Source organism: Typopeltis vanoorti, chromosome 1 (genome assembly GCF_054136105.1).
Source record: "Typopeltis vanoorti isolate ZY-2024b chromosome 1, IOZ_Tvanoo_1.0, whole genome shotgun sequence".
In the NCBI taxonomy this organism is placed as follows: Eukaryota; Metazoa; Arthropoda; class Arachnida; order Uropygi; family Thelyphonidae; genus Typopeltis; species Typopeltis vanoorti.
In genome coordinates, this window is record NC_143549.1 from 148,134,531 (window position 1) to 148,162,004 (window position 27,474).

Below are 27,474 nucleotides of genomic sequence, written 5' to 3' on the forward strand. Positions count from 1 at the left end.
TATAAAACATCACAATGGAGTTGCTTGCTTCCTCAGAAGTTTCTCTGTCACTAATAATCACAGTCCAGTTGCATTTCTACTGAAAACTAATTGCAGCAATCTCGCAGATATGAATTTGATTATTGTTTCATGTGCTGAATGTAACTGCAGACGAGGAATGGTCATTCCTACTGACATTCCACTACAGAAAGAACTGCAATTTCATTACAATAAGTGTTATAACCAGGCTTTCTATTTAAAGAAGATATTCTACGCACGAAAGTTTCCTCTGTTAGCGAATATCAAAGAAATGTGAATATTAAATTCTTTTTTTTTTTTCATTTATTCTGTTCTTCCTTCGTTTTATGATTGATCATTCACAAACCAAGCTGCATGTCAGGAATTTTGCAATTCACTCACATTAATATTGTTGTAATCTAAGTTTTTCTTTACAATTTATTTGATTTTCCTTTGTTTTTAAAAAAGTAAGTAAAAAAATAATTAAATCTGTGACAATATGGCTGCTCAGGCATTAAATACAGTATAAACTGTTGATACCAAATAACATCTCTTTCTCTCTCTCTCTCTCTCTCTCGAAAAATTATCACTCTGGCAGGCGATATTTTTCGAAAACGAATTTAAAACTCAGTATTCTCATTATACTTAAAGCTTCATATTGTCACATTGTATTTGACTATTAAAACTGGAAAGTTTATTTCTTAAAACTTATTCACAACGAAAACCGTTCAAAGGATATTTTTTATTCTTTTTATTATAAAATAAGTAAACCAATAAAATCAGAAATAATTAGCTCAATTAGCGTGCAAACATATTCAGTAAGTAATCTTTTACATGTTATACTTTGCTGCTTTTCTGAATAAACAAAGAGGGGAAAATATTAGCCATTTAATGGCATCGCAAGCCCACAAAACTTCCCATCACATTGCGTGTTGAAATTCTTGAGTCTGTATTGCACTCATAATTGCTCGCGTTGCTCAAGTCACTAAAGCTATTTTTTTTCTTTCTTTCTTGCAAACAAGACAAGTACGTCACAGTAAATGTTCATAGAGAGAAAGTTTACAGAAAGATCCCTGCTGGGCGAAGGTGAAACGATCCCGCTTTACGACACCCTGTTATGGCTGAAATCTAGGCAAACGGAACGCTATGCATATTCATTGGAATTTCCGAAGCTCGTTATGTGCAACTTTAGAACGCCTTGCAGGCATTCCGCTTTACGTAGTACGTATATCTGATCTGGAAGTGTCCGAGATTTCGAGTTACAAGTACCACACGAACGGCGTTCTTTGGATGTTTTTCCGCCATTCGGAATCGCTGTTCTTTTAAAATGAGACGATACCGTGAATGAGATTTAACGGCTTCCAGAAAGCAGGCCAATCATTTACAAGCAGGTATTTTAAAGGACGAAAATACACGGAACACGTGACGTAAGAAGAAATTCCGTTTTACTCTTTCTACAATTTATCAGCACTGGTCAAAGTTTGCATTTCCTGTCTGAACAAAATTTAAATTTTCCTTTTAATAGGGCAATTAAATACTCTAAACAATCATTTAGCTGGGTAGCATAAATGGTATTTTAAATGCAAATGATGTTAAAGGTGAACTGGTATCCTCCCCAAGAACCTTTTCCCTTAATCCTCATGATTTTATTTCTGTGATATTGAAAAATTTATTAAAGTGAAAGAGTTATTGTACTGCATTCGTTAGATCATACTGTAGAGAATCTTTCTAGTATTTATTTACTAGGAAATACTAGTATTTTCTAGTATTTATTTACTAGGAAATACTAGTATTTTCTAGTATTTATTTACTAGGAAATACTAGTATTTTCTAGTATTTATTCTAAATTCGTATGTTTATTTTCAATCATTTATAATAAAAAAGAGAGTCATCAAGGAGCTATATAAACTCGTCTAGAGAAAGGCTTATGCAATCATCCATGCTTCAGGTAGGATTCGAACCCGCATCCTTTGGAATAAACAAGCAATGGCTTTTATCAACTGAATTTTTCGGACAGGCATTGCTTCATTCTCTTGGTGCGATGAGATATGTTCACGTAAAAAAAAAAAAAAAAAAAGGAGGGCTTAAAACGAGGTGCACTGAACTCGATGAGGGAAAATTGGGTAAATCCTAAGTCAAATAACAGAAAATGACTAGGCTGTGGAAAGTTTGAGGGCCCCGTTGCCTTAAGAGTAAGGAGTAAACTCCAGTTCCAATAAAGTTGCTCATTACCATGACGAGATTTAACCCCAGATATTTGACTGTAGTCAATGACGCATACTTCCCAATAGATGTCCAAAGTTTATGGTTAGTGTTTCAAATAGTCGAGTGTTTCGACTGTCTATACACATAAATAAGAAGTGAAAATGTCTTTGTTTTAAAATAATTATTTAAAAAATTTTTAAATTTAAAAATATTTTAAAAACGTTTATTTTTAATTTTATTTTTTATAAAAAATTATTAGATATTTTATAAAATGGCTATTTTTATGTGAATTCCGATGACACGTTATAAGCCTACAGTACATTAACATTAGTAGCATCGGTGGACGAAAGGATAAAGCCAATTCAGGCCTCCAATAAGCAGGGAGATAATCACACACTGAAGACGAAATAAAGACATTCACAAAACATCCGTACCCATGGTGGAATTCGAACCTGGCCGAGGAGAGGGGAAACGCATGAATTCGTTATTGTATCCTGTTCATCACCTTGACCCTAAGTTTGGTCACGTGAGAAATTTTGTCCAAACGCCAACTTGAATCGCCAAATGCTTTTGCATTCTCACCAAGTGACAAACTTGAGCGCTGACCTTGCTTACTAAAATGAAAAAGTGCCATCTACATTCAGATATCGGAACTGATCATTTTGTTTATTGTATCATACTAATCTTATTATTATTCTTCAGTACATCAGTATATTAATTCGGTTGCAAAGTTTTGTGAATTGTGTACTGCATAAAATCGATTTTAAGTGGATGTAGCATATGTCAAATTCAGAGACAGTTTATGTTTTCTTAGAATTTAGATAATGACTGATTGCATCCTATGCTTTCCCTGCCTTAACAGTAGGATGTCGGGTAATGTACACATCATGTTGGTTTTGCATATTTGTGCATTTTTTTATGACTTGCACTCGGTCATCATCATTCATGACGAACATCAAATAGCTGATGCTTCATTTATCGGAAGGGGGGGGGTGAATATGTTGTCAGTTAAAAAAAAAAGCAAGATTGATGAGTTTTTTTTAAATTAAAATTAAAATGTTTTACTATTCTAACCATATATTCAAAGTGCATGCCTAGAATATTGAAACAGGTTTAAGAACTGTGACTAAAATCATAAAAAAAAATTACTGTAAATAGACCCATCAAAAAAAATTTTTAAATAAAAATCTTCCCGGCACATCAGAAGGAAATACTTCCAGTCAGAAACCTCTCATTTCAATAGAGACAAACCACATAAATGTAATGTGTGCAGACCTCTGCTACTATGTTAGATAGGACTGATCTAACATAAACAGACATTGCTTAAAATTACCTCTCATGCTCAGTCAGATCCAAATGAAGAATATGCAACTATTCTAAATGAGAACTTAACACATATCTACTAACTCCGATTCACATTTGAATTAACAACGTTGGATTAACACTAAGAAAAGCTTTATGAGAAGAGAAGAAATAATGGCATTGATATGAATATAAATAAAGTAACCTGTAAGTGTCCTAACTCCCGGTTGAAAACAGCTCAAGAAATTAACTGAACATTGCAGCATTTAGAATATTACAAAACGTTTCTTAGCGTCTTCACTAATATTACACACAAGTCCTATATTTTACTCCCAATAACAAACAAAAAAATCATCCAGTTTCTTCCTGGTAGATGGCTAATCGTACCACATCAATAATTCAGCTTCCGAACTTGTGTCTGTTTTACATACTTAGATCATTAACCTCTAAATTGAGATCATTAACCTCTATTAATCGTTACTTCAATCGATACTCAACTTATCTTACCAATGAGACAGGTTATCTTGACATACCCATGATCGATTTCCAATTCTGTGTTTCTCGATGTAAACCAAACTCAGGTATTTCCTACAATAAGAATGTAAATGACGCCAGATCTCTGACCTTGGGCAGCTATTCTTCAGGCCCTCCACGCCCAGAACATAATGTTTCATTCAGGACGTGACGAAGTAGTACAAGACAGGCACTCGTTTTAGAATAAGAAGGGGGTATGCTCTTTTTTTTTTTTTTTTTATAAGTAAACATTCTTCACGAAAGGACTCTGTGTGGGTGGGTGTATGAGAGAGAGCTTCTATAGTCGATTCTTATTCCTCCAAAGAAGTTACGTAAATCTGAAAGCGTTAACATACAAAAACCAATCACGTCCGAACCATCCATCGTGCCGTACCCAATACTCTTTTTTTTTTTTTTTTTTTGTGGTCTCATTTCCTCATTTGAGGTTTTCGTTTGCCTAATTGGCTTTATTATGCCTTTCACGTTTCCTCAAAGTGGAATATCACTTATTAATTACACCTGTTTCATTAATGTTAAGATGGCTTATGAGACATTTGAGTTTCTGGGTTTTTCAGCGACTTTCTGAATCCGCTGTTCAGTCTAGGTTAATAATGAACAGGATTCAATTTTAGAATGAATGAAATCCGTACATTTTTAACATGCAGCAGATGAACTTCGAAATACATTACTATACATTTCTTTCTTGGACCATTTTTAATAGTACTTTCTCGAGTTCTCACATTACAAAGGATTTTTGCAGTGAGGATAATTTATATGGAGTTTGACAATGTTCTTTATTGGAGAATAGTGAACCCTGATTTTTACTTGTCCATACTGAAAATTGATGTTTAGCTGTCTGACTCCAAACAACTCAATATCGATTTTCAATAGTGCCCTATGTTGTATTTTCCTGTGATCGCTACATGCTGAACAAAGACGGATTGATTTGTAGCTGGTGAATTAGTTATATTATGTCTGCACTCCAGAGACGAATTATGATGTGCAATGGCTAATACTAAGAAAGATCGAATAATGTATTTGACCCAGATTTTAAAGTAAAAAGCTACAGACTTACAAAAATGAATAAATATAAAAATAATACGTACTAGTCACCGATTTATGAAATCATGATAAAATTAGTTTATCAATATTTTTGTCTGAAGTTAGACAAAAGTTTCAGTTAGGTCGTTCATAATTAGAACGACTGATCAGTAAGAAGATGGCCAATCAGTGGCGCACTATTTAACATCCAAATTATTAGTCAACTCATTTTAGTCGAATTAGTAGGGTTGGACACTCTTACAGAGAAATAAAGTATTTGTTACTTACTGCAGAATCTGCAGTTGTGTTCGAACAGAGACGTGTAGAACTTTACACATATCCACTCCGATTCACTAGTGTGCCAGTCCCATCAAAGGTGGCTTAAATTTACAAAAAAACTTTGCAAGAATAGAAGAAAGTATGCTTTGATATAGACATAAATAAAGTAACCTGTAAATTGTGAAAGATGGCTGTATAGACATATTCTGTTGATTTCACCGGAATTAGAAATTATCCATCAACAAGTACTGAGACTGTAGATTTGGTAAACTCTCTGAATGTTCCCGTCCGTCTTAATATACTAAGATGAATGTCCTTCACCTTCTCTAATTGACACTCACAGACGGCTTACCTTCAGCTGATAACTTTCTTAGATCGAAACCTTGAATAAGAATTAAACTTGTTAATTTGTAACTGTCCTTGACAAACACAAAAGGCGCGTCAATCGAAACAACTTACACTCATTTAAATCTGGGTGGATACCAATTTATTCTGTTACATTTCATTTATGACAAAGGTCTCGGCTCCTACAACATTTGATGGCCTTGACCTAATGTCAACAATTACGCCACGGCATGGATTAGTTGTTTTAAAATTGTAATGAGTGGACTACCAAGATGAATATATTGAGTTGTTAGCTAGATGTGAATAGCGCTAATCGCCAATGATTTACTTACCTCATCATCATCATCGCTGAGAATAGACTCATCTCGAATGTCATCACACTATACAATAGGGGCGTGCAACCTTTTCTGTTGGCGTGGCCAAGTTTCAGTGTATAAAATAACATGAGGGCCAGGAAAGTAGTCGCATTATACACTATTCATTAGTAAAATGTAAGCTATAAAAAACGAGATTTTTGCACATGATTTTTGTTAGTAATAACATTTTAATTCATGCTGCTTTTTTTTTTAATTTTAAAACAAGATTGTTGTACTGAATTTAAAAGGGTAATTTTTTCTTTGTAAGATATAATGGATACCTTTTTCAAAATTTAACAACATCCTGTATTCGTTGGCTAGCCGACAAACTTGTACCGCGAATGTCGATTCATCTGTTGTTTTTTCTCCTCTCCCATGAATGAAACATTACATCGAAAACGCCTTTGCAATAATTACTACTTTATAAGTTAGATTGTGTTAGATATTTTTATCCGCGTCAAAGTGCTTGGAAAATTAACAAGGAAATCTTCCTAGAGCATCCAGCCCAAACATGAAATTGCAGTATTTTAAAAGATAGGAACAGAATGAAAGTACCTTAATTGGATGGTTATAGGTACTGGTTGATGGCATCCAAATATTGGAGATCATAATGGAAGTGGGAAAGGGTTATTTGAAGAAAAGGGATGGAAATTAAGAAATGAGAATATTAAATAAAAAAAAAATAAAAAAAAAAGATAGGTTGAAGATATGGAGACAGGAAACGGGAGTTTTGTACTCGATCCTTATGTATTCCCTCATTCTTAATTATTTCTTCAGTCGCCCTTGCTTCATTCTCTTTTTTCCCAAATAAATACTAGAGCTTTTTTGACCTTCCAAATTAAGGTAAGATATTTTATCCCTTTTACTATCATATTTTAAAAGAGTGAAATCTTGTGTTTAGACTGGCCACTCTGAAAATAGTCTAACAAAGACAGTCGTAATTAAATTTTAGTTGTGTCTTCAGAAAGTTTTTAGTTTTAAGCCGATAAACTATATTAATTTTTAAAAATTATCTATTTAGATTTTCCAGATAGGTGAATAGATAATTGGAAGAGTGCAGAGTGCCCGAAAGTTGACTTCTTTAAGCGAAGCAGTAAGTTCATTTCTACATCATTACGAAACTTCTAAATTCAACTTTGAAATTAGAAAACCAGCAAAGTTTTTGTTATTTTATATTGGAGGATACACCCTTCATATTATTAGTGAAAGCACGCATCACAACGAATGTTACAAAAAAATGTCTAAAAAGATGGGAGAAACATAAAAAAAACGTGATGATATCTAATTCTAGTTAATGGAATCATGTGTAGGAGTAGGCGTGGTGGAGGGAGTGGGCTTGAACAATTTAACACAAATTACATTGACCCCATAAGAGGTGGTCAATTGAATATACAATTCTTGATGAGAAAATTGCCCTGTATTTCTCTGTAGTGATGTCATTTTTATTCTAGGCTTCAACCTTCTTCTTTGGCGTACAGCTTGTAAGCAAATATTTATTCTTTGTTGCCTGATCTGACAAATTTGAAAAGATTTTTAATAATTTTATTGTAAACATCTGGTGATTAATTTCTGATAGAGAAGTAAAACTCTTGCTTCTCAATTAGATTAAACATAAAGTCAATTTTTTATTTGTCTGAGAGTTCTAAATTACTTTCTTCCTTCCTATTCCATAAATTTTCTTTCTTTTTTTTTTTTAATATGAACATCTGTATTCAAGGAGAGATAAAGAATATTGGTTATATTCAGTTCAGAAAATGATGGAAAAGTTAAAAGAATTTTTTTGCAAAAAAAAATAGTACCGAACATAAAATGTGGACGGCAATTGGAGCACCTCATGGTCTGTCAAACCAAGTAACGCAGTTCATCTTTTCTTTGCAGTTGTTACATTTCAGATGTTTGAAATGCCGAAGATAACATTGCTTCTTATTACAGGTTGAGATACCTATTTTTAGTCATATTATTATTTTATTAAAAGAGTAATTGCATCTATTCCACTTGGATTTCGAAATAAATAAATAAAATAAAATAAAATAAAAGGAGAGCGTTGGCTTATCGATACCCAAAATAATAAATAAATAAATGAAAACTATTTTTATGTCTGGGTGTGTGATGTTAAACATTATTAGTAATGGTTTCCCTTAGTCTGTATTTATAAATATACATTGCAGGTATTTTTACTTGGACTGACTTAGACTGAGAGAGAGAGTTCGCTCTCTGCTCCGAGCGAACACACGAGGAAGTAATGATAGTCGTCTCGGAGCAGAGATTTATCAAATATTAATAGGGTTAATAAGGAGATCATCAGCTCGCATAGCTGAGTAAAGCTCAGGAAGAAGTCTGGTCACGAAACTATAGTTGCACTGATGCCTAAGTGCATGGGAGGAGACTCACTAAAATAGACACAATTTACCGACATTAAAGTACGCGTTCTTTTTATTTTATTTTTTTATTATTTTGGGTGTGGTGAGGATAAAACTATTCCATTTGTTTCCTCTTAAGGTTTCTCCGTTACGGACTGTGTCGTAAAGTCAAAGATAATTTCTATCTCAATTCTTTTATAGTTTTCTTTTCTGTCTTTTCTGGAGATCTGCAGCAAACTGGAATGCTTTTAGTAAACTTCCTAAAAAATAAGTTCATGTTTAATACAAACACAATGTCATAATTGATATCGTATATTCACAATTTCCCTCCCACAATTTTTTTTTATTTATTTTATTTTATTTATTTATTTTGCTACTCACTGGAACTCATTCCTTGCGTAGATATGGAAAAGAGGTGGGGTGGATATTAGAAAAAGTAAGTTATACAGCATGAATCGCCGAGTTTTTTCAAATTACAAAGAGAAAAAAAAAACTGAAACCAACATTCTAATAACAAAGTCCAAAATCAAAAGCAAACTTTTATCCATATTTTCCTATCTGTATTCTTCTCAGACATACTGGCAATAAGAAAAGCTACCTTGCAAGCAAAACGGCCAACTCCCTAGGTTAATGCTCACAAGACATTGTTGACAAGATCGTAACAGATTTCTGAATATTTCAACCGACTGAGTTATGCTATCATTGTATCTCTAACCAATCTTATGTGTTGTGTATTCGTCCACTTTCCCCATTTAAAATAAATACAAAATGTTTGCATTTCTTAGAAACAATTTTCAGTAAAACCTTACTACCTACTATGGTTACAAGGTAAACCACTATGTGTGTGTGTGTGTGTGTGAGAGAGAGAGAGAGAGAGAGAGAGAGAGAGAGAGAGAGAGAGAGAGCAGCATTAATTGCTCCTCTTTCATGCGCCTTCGTAATGATAGCCTGATGTGACAGCTGATTATCAACTGTCATGCTGATCTAGCGAAGTAATACTTTGTTGCCTTTCTCTTATTTACTGCATTTATTATAATCCTCTACCACTACTGCTACAAAAAAGTTTAGCATTTATAAATGCATATATAAATCGACAGGTAGTCTCTTTCTCCTCTTCCGTTTCCTCGGTGGGGGTATAATCTCGAGAGAGAGAGAGAGAGATCAATATTCTACGGCGCCGGTTGTAAATGTTCTTGAAATTTTGAACAAAGGAGATGTTTTACGAGCATATATTAATGAGTGTGTTCACTGTTAGGTTTGTGAGAGGGAAAAAAAATTTCATCTCTGAATGAAACCATCTAACTCATATTTAATTGAAAGAAAGTTTTTAAAGTTTCCTCATGTACAAGATAGGATTTGAATTCAGGTCTTTCTAACCAAAGGTTGTTATTCCGACTGCGCTAGAGGCACTTGTTGGGTGGGAGGAAAAGCTAGAATTTCCAAGAGTATGACTTACTGTGTCTCCAAAAAATTGTTTCTCGCGTCCTTGCAGAAATTTACGTGGAAAAACACTGCTCACCAACTATCACACAGGGACCTCCTGAAAAGCCATGCGATAAAAAGTTTAAAAGATTTTTAAATTAATAACATCACTTACACAGAAACTTTATCCAGTTTCTGTTCCAGTGTTTAATTTTTAAACACTCAAGATTCGTTGTGAATATATTAAATTTTAAGTGGATTCGCGTTCTCCTAAGTCCGGTATTCTTTCTCTACGTGGAACGAACTAACCCAGATTTTTTTTTTAAAAAAAAAAGTACAAAAAAAATCGAATCTACGAGAGTCGGATTGGCATAATATAATGTTAACTGCAGATGCTATAAAATGTCAGGTAAACGATAGGTCCAGTTTAAGAATAGTTTTATACCAATTACAAATTTCAAATTGATTCGGAGAATTCTGGTGCTTAACACAATTAGAACACACTTCCAGTACGAAAAGCATTGTAATTATTGAAATATCAGTAAAAACATTGCCATCTTAGCTCCCCTTTTTTTTTTTTTGTTTTACGCAAATATTGTCTTATCCATTATTAAAAAAGTGCTCTTAAATAACTAGCGGCAGATCAATAATTATCTTTATATTATTATTATTATAACGGAGTCTCCATGGAGTCAGAAGACTCATCACGAGAGACCCCACATTGACACACTAACCATTATTCACACAATACCTATCATACTTTTTAAATTCATTAAGGAGTATGATGACGCATTCCACACATTCACCACTCCAAGCAAAAAATCTAGTCCAGATATCTTTGTTAACCACATTCTTACACAAACTCCAGGGATGACCCCCGTCGTTCTCTCCCTTCTTACACTGTTCAGAAAAAAAGGTCATCAGTATCAATCTATTTATATGCATCTATCATATCTCCTCTCTTATGTTTATTAGCTAGTTTTTGGAGTCCACAGACCTTCAATCTTTCTTCTCAGGAAAGGTATTTCACAGACCTGCAGCAATCTTTGTCATTCGCCTCTGGATCCTTTCCACCATTTCTACATCACCAAGAAATCTAGGTGACCAGATCTGTGCGCAATAATCGAAATGTGGTCTTATTAATGGATTATAAAGTGGAACAATAACTTCCCTATCCCTGCTTGTCAGTGTGTTCTTCAACAACATGTAATTTGATGTGATATTTTCGCAATCTTTGCAATATGCCCTTTAAACTTAAGTTCTCTGTCCACAATAACCCCCAAGTTCCTTGCCTCGTCAACTTCTTGCAGTTCAGTTCCATTAATATAGTACACAGCATGTGATCTCATCCTCCCGAAGTGCATCACCTTACACTTAGCCAAGTTAAACTATAGCGATTTACCTTAGCTCATACGCCAGCTCATTTAAGTCATCCTGCAAGATATCTACATAATTTGAATTGACTTTTGTCTACAAAGACGGATGTCACGTCATAGCTCGGCGTTTCCATAACAACGATAAGTTCTGTTTACTGAGTAATCAGTGCATCTTTCTGTGATTATTGTAATAATAATAAGAAACTGACCATTCCTTTCAAGGCATCGTCAGTTTATTATTATTATTATTATTATTATTATTATTATTAGTTGTTGGTTACTGAAGGCTATCCACTTTGCAAGTAAAACAAATTAGTTATCTTTGTTGGCCGAGTATATAATATCTCCAGGATATTATACACTCGATTATACAGGATATGAGTTCGAACCTTACTAGTGGCATGGATATTTATTCATGTCTTTAAGATAGTAAATGAATTCCATGACCCTGAGAGATATCATTGCTTTTTAGAGGCCTGAATCGCTCTTCCCAATTTTGCATCATCATCATCAGTAAACAAATGGATATTTCCTTTCAAATTATTTCCAATATTATTAATGTATATAAGCAACAGAAAACCAAGTTCCGAGCCCTGAGGTACACCACTAGTCACCTGCCTTCTCCTGGACTCGGCTCCTCCATAAACCACTGTTTGATATCTGTCCACCAGCCACCCTCTAACCCAGGGGTTCCCAACCCTATGCCAGCGGGCACCATGGCGCCCGTCGACCAATTTGTGTGTGCCCGCCGCTGTTCAACTGTGTGCCGTATAGTTTGAAATAATCACGCAACAATTCATGGCATGCTATATGATGCATGCGTTAATGACACATGACGAGTATTAAACGCATACAATATAAAGTAGACGCGCATTCGAAGTTGTTCATTCCAATTCCAGTTTAATAGTTTAAACTGGAATATCATCATATTCTCCTAATTATGAAGCACAGGCCAATGAAATGCAATGCCAAAGATCACACTAACTTACATATATATATTTAAATTTTTATATAATGCAAACTTTTAAGTAATAAAACATTTGATTATAATGTAAACTTTGTATGTATTCATTTAACAAAAGAATTCAAAAAATTTGCTTGAAAAAATAGATGGTGCCCGTCGCCCTATCGGTATTTTAGAATGTGCTCTAGGAAACAAAAAGTTGGGAACCCCTGCTCTAACCTGTTATAACCTGAAAGGTTATATTCAGGTTATAATAAAATAGTTTCGTTTGTTTATTGTCTACTAAGACGGATGTCACGTCATAGCTCGACATTTCCATAGCAACGATAAGTTCTGTTTACTGAGTAATAGTGCATCTTTCTGCGGTTTTGTAATAATAATAAGAAACTGACGATTCCTTTCAAGGCATCGTCATGAGTTCGAATCTTACCAGTGGCAATGGATATTTGTTCATGTCTTTAAGATAGTAAATGAATTCCATGAGAGAGATAATCACTGCTTTTTAGAGGTTTGAAAAAAAGTTTATGTTTAGCCTCTAGAGCAGAATTTACGGATAATCTAATCCTTAAAGTAATCCTTAAATTGTGAGTAGAAATGATAATTTCTGAGTTCCAAAGATATTTGTCATTTAACTCACCCACGGTACTTAACTGTACGATAGAGTCACAACCTTTCACGAGTAGTTTGTTGTTTGATATAAACAACAAACAAAAACAAAGTAATTAATGGCGTTGTTTATGCACTCTAATGCTGATACGGTTCGCGAGTTTCAGCGTTTAAACCTGTGTCTTTTCAGTCTGAGGATCGCCCGATGCACTTTAGTGCGTAGGCTCATTTCAGTGGATTTTAAACCATTCAACTCGTTTTGAAAGAGAATGGAATCTTTGGTACGTGAACAGTAATAATATTTTAGTCATAGTATGACTCATGTCTGGCAATATCACAATGACCATCTCCGTCAGCATCTTAATTGAACGATGACAGAGAGACAAGTCATGAGTTTAAATATCAATTTAAACTGCTGTTCTGTATCAAGATACATTAATGACAACGTTCCATTTCCACTGTGATACAATCAGCCACGCAATCAATCTGTTCTTGTTCTACTTGCATATTCCATTTGTGGTGGAACACGCGACTAGGCGAAACTTGACGGTATTCTTGTCACGGCTATTCGCATCACATGACCACCCAGGTCTCTCTCTCTCTCTCTCTCTCTCTCTCTCTCCCCAACCTTAGTGTTAACACAATAATTAAAGATGGCTGTAGGGCCAGAATATTTTGCAGGAAAGGTTATTAATTGTGTGACACGTTCAAATTACAATGTTTCCTTCTATAATTAGCGGTACTGCTCAGAGAAAAGAATAACCGCCAGCCATAAACTATTCAATCTTTAATCATACTTCAAACTTTGTTCTTCGAGTGGTGGCCATCTAAAAATCTATTATAGCTGACCTCGCCAAACTTGATTTCCCTCAACCTCCTCTTAAATTACAGATAAATTTTTCTGTGTATGTTTTGTGTCACCTAATAATTACATTTATTAATGGTTTCACATTACACGTTGCTATTAGAATGGATCACATTAGCATACTAGATGACGGCTGGTGCTAGTTTTACTCACGACTCTTCACACGGATTCTGTTTGCTTTCACAGCCTTCTATGCTATGATCGTAACTCCTAACAACTTGAGAGTGCGTGCAGGATTACGTGCCATTTATAACAATGTCTTTTTTGTCCCTAAGAACTCCGCGCGGATTATTCTGCCATGCGTCGTACTTCCTACAGTATTGGGAGGAGTTCCCCCAATCGTTGCGCCATCATTTTAACTCGTAATGGATACAATCGGGTGATTGACCAGCAGAAAATCGTATTGTAACTGACTGAAATAATCATTGGGAAGATAATTCTCAATTAGAAAGTTGAACCTATTCACGAGGCTAATTCTTACGTGCTGTAATTATTGTGTTCAATAAAGAGCGAGGTTAGAAAAAAATTGCAACTCTTTATCGGGTAACAGATAAAGCGTTCTAATGTACTCGGAACTTGTTTGCTTCTTATCTTACAGGCTCTCCCTCAGGGTATACTGAGATAAAGCCTGCCTAGATGTCTTATTAAAGAAAGCGTCTATCGTGTCGAATTAATAAAAACAATTGGAATAGCCAATTAATTAGGGTCGTGTGGAACACTGGTGATAGTCCACAAAAGTTGATTGCCTTCGCATTCCTGCACAGACTGCACAGTCATAAAGTGGCGCTTATAAATAGGCATCCAAGCGCCATCTATTAATCAAGATGTCACTCACCTGCTAGAAACGTGCATATTCGGAGGAAGGGAACCACAGGGTCTACAGACTCACCTCCTGAGAATTCCAAACGTGCTGTTAGTTTAAAGGTTACTTTGTTTTTTAATTTGGATCCTACAAGAAATGCAGGGTTTAAGTGCTTGAAATGTTTTTAGTCCCTCGAGTCATTTTCTAACCTGAACCTATTTATTTATGGCTCGAAAAACGAATACATGTTTGTTTGTCATGCATACAAATTTGTACCATTTGATCCTACCACCAATAAATTTATCATGGTTCTTCTTTTTGAGTATCGAAAGATAGAGGTCAACCTCAATTGCATTGAAGTTGACCTCTGCGGGCAAATCTGCTCATTTCCTGTAATTTTTCTTTTACTTTCTTTTTCTTCTTCTCCCAATAGACAAAGAATCGCAAGCTGCAGAAATATACTAATCCATTACAGTATAACAATATCGCTAGTAGTTTTCAAAATCTTATTTTTTCTAAAAAAAATATTGGAATTTATAATTTTTTAAAAAATATTAAAAATTGACAATTCTTAAAAATAATAATTTGTATTAACATCCCTTTGCTCGCATTTCGCTTACATGAATACCACGAAAAAAATCATATTAGTGTGAATGACAATAACGACAAAAATGAATGAATAAAGAAACAGGCGTAGAAGTCCCTGCTTGGCAATACAGGAAAGGATAAATATTCTTCATTATTTTATACAAATTAGACCAAATATTTTCCCAGTAAAACACTAAAAAAGTTTCGAAGTTGATGAGTTGCCTTCGAAACTTGTTGGTATTGAATTTAACACCGGTCTTAAGGTTAGGCGCTGAGTCTTTAGGAGCAAAGTTCATGATAGACATCAAAATTTTAAAGCGCTTTCAAGTGATATTGATTATTACTGATTTCAAAACATTTAGTCACCGGTAAGAAAAACAATAAGTTATGGAAACGAGTGGGAATAAAGGATCTTGAGAGAGAAGGAGAGGAGAAGCTAGTTCGGCTCTGCTTATACTAATTAAACAAAGAACTAGACTGTACCTTAAGATTCGTATATTCGTATTTTATTACTTCTTTTGATTAAGGATGAGGATAGTTCAAAATGTTAGCTCTTCGAAATAAGGCAGAATACGCCGCTTAAAAGAAAGAAAAAAAATCCGACCTTAAGTAATACCAATACTAGTGATATAATACCAAAGCAACCCATCGATGATATGTAACTCCTTAAGCAATCAACGAATAAAATAATAATGACAATTTATTTATCCTAACTATTAATGGGGAAAGGAATGCATAGCGTGAATGCTTTTAGCCAAAAACAAATGAAATTATTCATATTATCCCAATGTGTTTGTGTAAACAATACCTAAATCTTTCACTAACACAAATATCGCTTAGCGATTTAATTTGTTCCAACTAATGCCTATTTGCCAGTGGTGTTGAAAGAAGCATTTTAATAATGCTAGTAATTATGAAGGAGCATTCAAAATCTTGATTCTGCTTAAATTTTGGACAAAAATCTCCCCTTTCATAATTGCTCTTCAAACTGGATATTTCAAGCTTCATTACATGCGACAAAATCGTTCAGATACAAACCGTCGAACAGTTCCTTTCGGAAGTGAGTAGATCGACTGTACATTCGTTGAATTGGACCTTTCCTGTTATCTTGCTCTCCCTTTCTGCCCCTCTTGTTTTCACTTCTCCAGAAAATTAGTAGACCATTACTAGCGTGTTGCATTATTAACCAGTTCCTACTGCTGTGATTTCGGAGAACAGGTTATTCTTACTACGCGTGCATTCCCAGGAAGCATGCAAGACAGGAAGGCCATGGAGTCAGGAAATTTACCATGTGCCTCGTCTCTCCTTGTGCCTAGTAAACATATACAAAAAATCGCCCTCTTAATACGTGAAGCTCACGTTACGGGAACTCAAAGTAGATGACTCGTAATTTAATCATGGTATAAAGAATTTTCGTTATGATGGAGCAGTGCCCGGAGTAGCAATTAGTAGCTACTGTAGCATTTCGTCACACTTGCCATATTACCTTTCCATTATAATGCCGAAGCAAACTGAGGATTATGTGGTATACATACGTAATGAGATGCATCAGTAGATGTAATTTGATTTCCCGAAATGTTTGACACGTTTTTTTTTTTTTTTTTTTTTTTGCCTGGCATTTAAATTAGTGTCTTTTAGAACTCTTTGATAATCCTTCCTAAATTTACCTGTCAAAAGAAAAGGTTCTCACAGGTAGAAATTACATTTAAAAACAATAGATTACGTGTCGTTGATATATGGTTTACTAATTCGCGCCACATATTTTATCACTATTTTCTCTCTATATCAGATAACTAATCTATGAACACCGGACATTACACATACAATTTAAAAGTTATTTTCCGCTCTCCCGTCGACTTCACATTCCATTCGCATACACTAGATAGGAGGAACTCTTTGAAACGTCATCAAATAATCAATGCTTTAGAGCTGATTAACAGAAACGGACAGTTAGTACAGATAGGCATCAGCAAACCTAATCGATTATCATATGTTCAACAGTCTTCGAAGCAAACACTTCTCTATTTATCTCAATTAGTCTCCTTTTTACCGAAGGGAGAAAAAAAAAATCGAAGTTAAGGTATTTCCATCAAGTCTGCCAACTCGAGAAGAAATATGGTCATTTGCAGTACCGTGAGGTAAAAAATTTTAATTTTATTAATAAATATAAATACTGGATTATTCCCTATTGATGGAATAGAATCTTTGGTAGCACACCAATTGTTCTTGACTGAAATTACAGGATATATATAAAGATAATAATTGAGTATTTTTTTGTATAAATTGTGTTAAAATGTGTGCCCCATAGAAGAGTAAGTAAAAAAACAGTGTGTAGTACTTAATTACGATCTAGCCGTTGCAACGTTCAACTAAGTTGTTAACTTTCTTAATTCTACAATTAGGAAAGTTGGCTTAGTTTTAATCACTTTAGACAGTTTCTTGCTCAACCGACCGGTGCTTGCAGATGCTCGTTCAACCAAATACTCTTCACCGAATATGTGATTAGCTGAGCAGAGTGTTCCCGTGATATCCCAAATTACATTGGAACGCAAGTTAGTGTACCCTAATAATATTGGTATTGTGTTAAAAAGAAAATTGGCAGGGAAAGGCAGAAATATTAGACTCGATTTGAAAAAATAATAATAATGAGCACATTATATAATGACTTGTTGATGAGACTTTTAATAAAATTTAGTGTCGTCAACCGCTCCCGAAAAAAAAAAAAAAAAATATATATATATATATATATATATTTTTTTTTTTATGCAATTATATATATATTATATATATGCAATAATATGCAAGGTCCATCCACACGATTAGCTATACACCGCATTGGGTCCAATGCTGGTTTGAGCAGACACCAAGACTGCTTGGAGCAATGAACTTTAAGGGAGCCAATTTCTTAGAAATAATTTGAACTTCGTCCCAGTGTTACAGGTGCCTCAAAGAGCAGTTAACTCTACGAATAACTAACTTCCACTGAAAGGAGTTTCTCAAACAAATCTTATTAAAATAAGAATAAGGTATGGACATTCCACAAGCTAAACAAATGCATATTTTAATTCTTTGAACATCATATGCAGTAGATGTCCATCATTACAATAAAATCAATTTTTGCTAAAAATCATCATAATAATTATAAAAATAATTATTTCAGAATTTGTAAGGAACTTAATTTTTCAATAAAACCATTTTTCTTTCAAGATGGATTTTAAAAAAAAAATATTTATTCATGAACTAAAGGAGGCAACAAGATTATATTACCTTTAAGTTTCAATTTCTATTGATTTGTCCGAATATCTCCTATTGTTTTCATAAATAAGGATTTTGTAAAAAAATGGTGCTTTGTCAGGTGCTTAAAAAATCTATCGTAACGGGAAGTGTATTTCGCCTTTCTGTATTGCATTTTTTAAGCCTGAAGTGAAATCTTTGGCTACCTCTACTCTTACATGATTTTGTTTACACAAAAAACTCGACATTTTTGCGTTCATTTTATGCAAATAAATGCCATGTTTTATTAAACTTCTTTTCAAAGTTAAATATTAACTTTGAAAAGATTAGCCTCGATAGTTAATGATTTCTAAATTAGGCTTCTTCTTAAAGGGAAAAAAAAAAAAAAACGCGTTCACACCACACACGGTCATACCTTTTTGTTCTGATGTCTTTGACCTTGGCTTCCCTAATTGCATACCTTTCTGCAAAACTTCTAGGTTACGTATCAGTTCAGGTATCACTCTGTCCCGGAAAATGAAGATAAGCTTCTAGTTAAGAAATGTTTTGTATGTTTTTGAAACAATATTTCTCCTCTATTATTTATTTATTTAATCTTGAAATCAGTAAATTGAATACAGTGATACATGGAAACAAAGATCATAAATTTAAATAGGAATCGGCATAATAATAATAATAATAATTAATCATGGGAGTAACAAGAACGAACACTCCTCCCCCTTGCTAAAAAAGGCGAAAAGATATTTGTTCAGTTAAATAACAACGAAATAATATATTTTAAATTATAATAGAAATTAATTTTGAAATAAATATTATTAATGACAAATTAGAAAAAAATCGCTCCCCCTTCAAAAAAAAAAAAAAAAAAAGGAATTATCTGAGTTGACGTAGCCAGCAACCTACATCGATCGTTCCTGCAACGTTCCTTCTCCAGTCCATCGGAAACTTCAAGCAAGCAAGTACAATGAGTCTTGAACCGTGTTCCATTAGCAAAGCAGATGGATACATCCACCTTGGGATGTTTCTAAAGCAGTTCAGTTAAGCCAGAGCTTTCTAGAAGTCTAGAGTCATGCATCCTTTTACTGGGATTTATAAAGGAATTTATTGGGATAGTCAGTAGGACGCAAAATGCTTTAGGCAGATAGTCTGTCATAGAAAGGAATGGAGAAGCGTGTGATGTGGGTGTTAAGGATCGTTAATTATCTTTGTGCATCTCCCTATTACTGTAGCTTCTCGACGTAACTGAGAGAAATGATGTTGAGCAAGATTCTGATCCAACTAGTTGGCATGCTTCACAGTGATCTAATTATGATCGTCATGCAGTGTTCAGTTAGCGGATATGTGCATTGTTAAGCCACAGTGGAGTTTAACTTTACAGTTATCTTGCAATTATCTGGTTTTCTTCTATTTATATCAAGGCTCATTTTCATCGATTGCTATAATTTTTTCATTTGGCTTTTTTCTTTTTTTCATTGTATACATTGGTTATAGGAAAGAATGGTTCACATAGTTGCTGTCCTAAATCTGTTACCCAAATTAATTCTATCCTCTTTGTTTACTTATTAAGTTCTTCATTTACTTATTATTATGAAATAACCTTGAATATGAGAAAACGAATTTTAATATTTTCTCATGATTACCGTAATTCAGAAGATTTTTAGATGAGCATGGAGACAGTTAAAGGCATGACGTATTATGTTTGTCAACTACTGTACGTGTGCTCGGACCATCTTATCTCTTGGGAAAACCCTTCCGCCTCTGCAAACAACACTGAACTTTATTTGTAAATGGTCTGGAAATCATCACGGAAATTGTTTTTTTATGCTGATTCTATGCTAAACGGGAACAAACAATTTAAAAATTTTTTTTAAACTAATAAAAAATTTTAAAATTAAAAATCCTAATTTTTTTATTAGTTTCCTGCACGAATTGTATTATACAAGAACACTTCATCACTCCTATTTTCCTGTGCTACCACTCCTTTCAAATAAGAGAAACACACTGGTTTTGTTATTCCTTGGCAATTCATTTCCTGCGAGAGAGTGAGTAAGGAAGCTAGATATGATAAAATTGATAAACGTTTCAACACATTCACCGTGAATTATGTCTGATAATTGCTGAATCATGAAGTATATAAGCAAGGAAAGATTTGTTTTCATAATCTTTTTTTTATAGTGAAAAAAAAAAAAAAAAACTCCGATCAAGTATGGCAGTAAATTAATTTCTCGATAGAATATATTACTCTGACATTGAAAAAATTATCTTCGACTGTAAATAATACAGTAATTCTAAAACAAACCATTATCAGTTGGATTAAAACATTGTTGATGAATATTGCAAATTTGAACAAGACATGGAAGCGCATGATTTATCTGACGGAAGTCGTTCGACTTGGCGTTTTACTGGTGCATTCCGATATCGTTTCATGCAATAACAAGTCTTTTTCGAATTGAAGGGGGATTTTGCTTTATGGTCGTTTTTCTACCTTCACTGGCTTAGTTTAATTGTATTACCCAGACATAGTGTTTCGTGTAGGCAAACTTAAATATTTTTTTCGTTTTTAATGTTTTCTCATTGTATCAAGTGGAGGATTTAGAGGCTTTGAATGCGCTGTAATTTGAACTGCTTACATAAATCATGTAAAACTGATAAATTACCTTTTCTAAGTCGTATTGGGCTTATTCAGCGTATAAATATCCGTTTAGCACAGTTGGAGAGATGCATATTACGTGATTTATGTTTCGTATAATGTTGTATGATGTAAAGCTCATGTGATTTATGACTCAGTAGTTCTGAGTGGTGCAGTACAAGAGAATTGGGGTCTCTCGTTAAATTTGGATTTTTAATAAATTCTCGGTGAATTCCATTTGTCATGCTGATATTGAAGATAACGGGGTTCAATTTTGTGAGCCTCTGTCGTAAACAGCTCATTTATGATTAACATAATTGTTAAAATGAGCTAAAATAGAGATTTTTTTTATTCTTAATTATTTAACGCCTTACAGAATGTAATGCTAATATTTTCTTCTCCTTAATATATCGATTCCAATTAAATTTGCTACTTCAAGAAATTAATTCTTTAATTATTGCTAAGCGAAACAATTCGAATGCGGTTAAAAATTGCAGATTTCAAATTTCTAATACAAATTAGAAATGTTACTGGTGAAAAGTAAATTATTTTAGTAAGCACAAATAATTGAAAAATACACAGTTCCATGTTTTTGTGTTTTTTTTTTTTTAATTACTTCCGTTATCTCATTTCTGACTCCTACTTAAGTCTGGATCAACCTCCGCTTCCCACAGGAAGAAGAATTTACACTCATTGGAAGGAAAATGATGAAGGAAAGCAGCGTATTATTACATAATGGCATTGGTTTGGTCATTTACCATAACAGCATGATTCATCTAATAACAGTTATATAATATTTACGACGTACACTCCCTCTTTTTATTTCATTTAAACTAAGCTCATCCTACATGTCCAAAAATTTATATACAAAAATCTTCGCCATACTTATTATAACAAATTAATTATTAGAAATTAAATAAGCATTTTAATTATTTAAATAACTAACTAACTAAATAAATAAATTGTTACTCTATCATAAAGCATATATTTTAATTGATGAAGATGAGTTAGCCAGTCTTAAACGGATACGACAGTGTTTTCTTTTCAAAAAATTCTTGTTTTCCATCCCGCAAAACAGGCAAGGTGACCACACGCATGCAATTAACAGACGAAATACACTGATTTTAAAAAATTGCTTCAGCCGTAATCCCAATCAAGGCAGTCTAAAGCATAAGTAATTACTTGATAATAGATATGGAATCTAATAAATTCGAGTGGATATTAGAATGACAAAATTCAGACCTCACTTAATATTGACAAAAATGAAGTGTAATAGTTCCAAAGCAGTAGAGTATATCACTTGCAATTTTCTTTCAAATTCATATGACGAATAAAAAAAAAAGTTTTTATTTAAGTGTTGCGGATAATGTAGCTAAAAGTAACTGTTCTGGAAGAGATACCATGCTTCCAATCCGTATGGATGTTTAATTAAAACAGGTTTTAGGAGCAATTAATTTGGTGGCCGCAGACGGAGATTTAAAAAATATCTGATATCATTAATTAAATTATCTAGCTATAATTGATTTCACATTACAAAGTTGGAAAATCACTTTACATTTGGGAGATTTACTGCTAAGAAAAGTTGAAAAGCTCAATACTTTAATATAAACAAAACGCAGTAAATGGAAGAATTAAGAAGTGGTTGTGAATAGTAAACTGGGTTATTCTTAAAATATTTTCCCATGCAATTATTTCATGCACTATTCGTGCTTTTTGCACCAACACACATACATACACACACACACTTATTTTTAAAACGGGCGAGACTGACCTAACAAGGGAGGCGCGTAGTAATGTTAGGGCTTCATTCACACTATTTAAGATTGCCAAAGTCTCATCTTAGTTGACCTCTGACAAGGTAAGAACGCCCCGCTATGTACAACTACTTACGCCAACCTCTATTTCTTAATTTATATTTATTTATTTAGAGATCGTTAGATACTTGGACTCATCCTGTCATCATCGCCGAGTTTGAGTGCTTTCCCAAGACGTGCTAAATAAGAGACTATCTTTTCTAATATTAACAAGTATATATTTGTATACTCGTGCATGTTTAACGGTCGATTTTTATGAGTCGCAGAATTAAAACCCGAGTTTCTTTCATCATCAGCAAAACCCCACTTGTCTGGTGCCAGATGAATCAACTCTGGAAGTGGCTGGGAGAAAAAAAAAGGAAGGGGGGGGAGATCTATAAAAAATGATTCTTAACAGCATCTTTTACAAGATGCTCTTCCTTGGATGCATTCATTTATTTGGCTATTATTTGTGAAATTATGTAACAGAAAGGAGGGATGTGCTGAAAGTATTACTGAAATAGAGAATACTGCTATATTAGGTCAAGAACTTTATTCACGTATACTTTCCAATGAACGTGAGAGTGTTTTATATTCCTTTTACTTCGCCGTTGTTTTGGTTGGTGCCAATAAGTAAATAAACAGAAATGTCAAAACAAAATCCGCATTAAAATAATCTCTATGAATGATAAAAGGAGAATGAAGCAATTGTGAGAAACGATGGAATTACGCGGTTGCAACACTTTAATATCTTCGAACGTGCCCATTTATCGCCCTTGTATTGTTGAATGAACAGATAACATTGTCGTTATCATATCTTAAAAACTGTATTTACAACACAGTTTAACTCATTCAGTTCTTTGCTACTGACCCAGTTGTACGATTTAGACGAACTTGCTTTTAAAACGCTATGATAGAGGCTGCGCACGAGATGCGAACAAGCACTGACGACTTATCACTTTCATGTTAATGGTTGTGTAAGTAAATATTTTGTTCTGCTCTCTTGTGCACGTTCTCGTGTGTGTGTGTGTGGCCCTTTGCATGTAAAACTTTTGTTTTACATGCATGAGGTCCACATCTTTGACATTAAAGTAGCTTACTTCTGGGTAGTTTCTATCCTATTTTAATGTAGCTGTTGAGTGCTACATTCTTATCTTTTTTTTTTTTTGTTGTTGTTGTTCAGTATTAATTCATATAATATAATAGTTCAAAACCAGTTGTTTTGAATGAAACTCATTAGTTGCATTTCCCACTGAAATCTATTCGGCTGTCGTTTATCAAACTTGACATTTAATACCACTAATTAAATCGATTCTTATTTAAAACAGGCTTAGAAAAATCAAGGTTTGTTTTTATTATAGTTTTCAGACGATCTCTGAAACACAACACACGTGACCTTCATTCGGGATTAAACTTATCGCGTAACACCCAACTATAAATTACAGTAATAATTATCATTTCCGTACATGTTAAGTCATTCAATACTGCTGTTTTAAAATATAAAAACGCAATTGACAGAGAAATGAAGTGCAGAAAAACAATAAAAAAACAATTTTTTTCCTTACTTTCCGTGTTGATATGAATTAGTTGTAAGTTGATGACCGCCAAACCGAATACTACATTTCCCCGTGTAGTGCAAGAACTGACGTCGAGGTTGTCGAGAACAGAAAGACAACGCTTGGCGACCTGCTGACTGCTGCGTCATCACTTGGCTGCAGAAGTTGAATCCAATTAACGACACCTAGTGGAAATTATTATTTTTACATTAGCAATAAGAGTTGGAAATTTAAACTTGTATCCATTTTTTTAATAAATATTTATTTTCTTTAATAATGTTTTTCGTTTAGTTTGTTTGTTTTCTTTAATTTACGGGGGTGGGTCTGGAAAGTTCTGATAACGTCTAGAACAAAAATGATATTAAAGCAAATGATATAACAACAAAAAAGAACATACTAATAGCAGAGTTATGAAGGTAACTTATGTTCTTATATTATTATATCCTCCTATGTTATTTCTTCTGGTTATATCAGTTGCTTTATTATCATTTTTGTTCTAGGTGTTTATCAGAACTTTCCAGACTCCCCTCGTATTATTTCAAAGCTTATAGGCATTTGTTGATGTATCAAACCGAACGAAACTGGGCAATTTAATATGTTTTAAGGTTTAGATTTTATTTATTTACATATATAATCGGGCTGGCCATAAAATTACCAGAACAATAGGCTGATGAGGGGAAAAATTATTACACGCATATATATATATATGTCAATCCCCATTGCTATCTAACATTCTTTTCTCTCTATCTCCATCAGTTGACTGTCAAACATACAGTAGCTGATTCAGTTTTCTGTATTCATTACGTGGCCACACTTTTTGCAGCTTAAAACTCCGGGGGAATGATTGTACACTTTGTATAGTTTGAACTTTTTTGGCATTAATTAATGCTGATTTTCGGAAATTAAAATTTTTCCTTTTGCGAATTTATGTGAACCCCCCCCCATAAATCACGGCCCATTATAATCCTTATTTTTTACGCGTGTGGAAATAATGCTGATCTTTCTAACGTAAGAAGAAGAAAACATCTCAGACACATAACAGACAGAAACAACAAGGAAAAAGAAGAAATAATTCCTAAAGATGAACTTTAGCACATATTTTTGGATGTGCAGTGATCTGTTTTTGTTCACAGCACATCGCCGTAAATTAAATAAAGAAAGCCAGACATGGAGATACATTTTATTCTATACAGTTCAACGAGTATAATGATTTCTCTTTCCAGCAGTTTGCGCTCCGACGTTTTCCCTCCAAGCTCTCAACAGGACGCTAAATACCTCTTAAGGGGTTGACACAAATTGGAAGAACTTGGTGCGTACATCATTTCCCACCCCCTATCCTATTCCTACCGTCAACAGTCATAAAATTGATTGACTAGTTGATGCGATTGCGTTCTTTCGATTCCCCTCTCTAAATGGGTTCCCCAGGGTTGTGAAGGAGTCGGATTCTTTGACGGAGAGGACCGTGAGGCCACTTTCTCGAAAATAGGTTTCCACCCTTGCCAGAGGCCCATGGCACTGTTGACCAGGCAATAGCTGTCGCAATGGCATACTTGAAGCATCAAAACAGAACGAGATAATAAAATGAAATGAGGCAAGCATCTGTGTGGCCAGCAGCCACTGAAGCAATCATTAATTTTGATAATAAAAAATTAATCTTCGTATGCAATTCAAAAAAGTTCAATAAGAAAAATGTCAGGCATTAAGAAATCAAAGTTTCTTGATATAATGCCGGGCTTTTGATGACACAAAAGTGCCGAAAAAGAAAATAAACATATACTGTGCATTATATATATACAGGGTGTTCGGGATAAATTTGACATATTTATAATTAATTATATTTTTCCGTAAGTTACATGTATTAACACACACTTCTCTTCATTTAAAAGTTTGGACCCTTCTTCATTCATATACAAGATGTCAGAAAGGATGGATAGCTGGAACCCACCTGAATCATGGAAGAGAATAACTTGTATCATGATGATTCGTGCCCGCCATCAAAATAAGGATATTACGACTGCTGCCCAATGCTCCCTGAATACAGTAAAAACAATCAGGCATGAACTAGAGACTTGCAATGGTGACTACGAGGATGTAGCAAGAAGAAAGATCCCTAGCAGACGATCTGATTGCGTTCGTACAGCAGAATTCCTCGCAAATCTGCAGGAACAGGTGTTGAAGGACCCTGGCATTGGAATTCGGGCTTTGTTCGTGGAGTTGCTAACTGTAGTCAAGCCCTGGATAACAAGGGTAGCCAATGGTAGGCCGTATGTATGGCAGCAGGATTCGGCCCCTTGCCACACCTCTGGGAAAAGTCAAAAATGGTTGTCTGAAAATTTCTACGACTTCACCAGTCCAAATGTTTGGCCTCCAAACTCCCCAGACCTTAACCCCATGGATTATTTTGTATGGGGCGCAGTTGAAAAAGACACCAATCGCACTTCCAGTAATACAAAAGCCCAGTTAATGGATAAAATTAAAACAGTTTTTGCGGCCCTTCCCAGGGAGACTGTAGCATCAGCTTGTTCGAGGTTCCGAAGCAGAATTGAAGCTGTGATCGATGCTAATGGTGGTTATTTTGAGTAAATCTTGTTGATAGTATTGTAATTAACTCTGCCTGTAATGTTTTTTTGTCAATTCATTAAATTTAATAGATACAAAGAAGATTTTCTTTTTCCTTACGAAACTGTCAAATTTATCCCGAACACCCTGTATATATATATATATATATATATATATATATATATATATATATATATATATATATATATATATATATAATATATATATATATATATATATATATATATATATATATATATATATAATATATATATATATATATATATATATATAATATATATATATATATATAATATATATATATATATATATATATAATATATATATATATATATATAATATATATATATATATATAATATATATATATATATATATATATATAATGCACAGTGTTAACCAGCAAAACCTATCCGAGCAAACCTTCGATTTCAGAAATGAGTTAATCTCATCCCTCCCCCATTCTGGCAAAAAATAAAATGAAAAATCATTCGCCCTTTGATAAACAAAACATGGGTGCTCCTAAAGCGACATATGGATCGTATAATCTTTCGTCATGTTAATATGTTAACCAATTAACCACTATTTTAAGCTGTATAAGATAATTCTGTAATTTAAACGACAAAAGTTTAAAGGTGAGGTAAAAATGTTAAGAAAACAAA

At 33.9% G+C, this 27,474-nt stretch overlaps 1 protein-coding gene across 3 annotated transcripts in view; it reads left to right on the top strand.

Annotated features, from left to right (window-relative positions):
* LOC150110526 (fibroblast growth factor 18-like) overlaps positions 1-27,474 on the top strand; it is a 131,550-nt gene that overhangs the window by 52,595 nt on the left and 51,481 nt on the right. The window contains exon 1 of one of the 3 annotated variants that reach the window (XM_090394500.1): positions 17,081-17,159. The exons of 1 other annotated variant lie outside the window; for it this stretch is intronic. In XM_090394500.1, the coding sequence (XP_090250626.1) occupies positions 17,137-17,159 (23 nt within the window). In that variant the 5' untranslated portion in view covers positions 17,081-17,136. Of the gene's footprint in view, positions 1-17,080; positions 17,160-23,602; positions 23,655-27,474 lie in introns of those variants that run through there. One more of the 3 variants, XM_090394511.1, reaches the window with a different exon arrangement.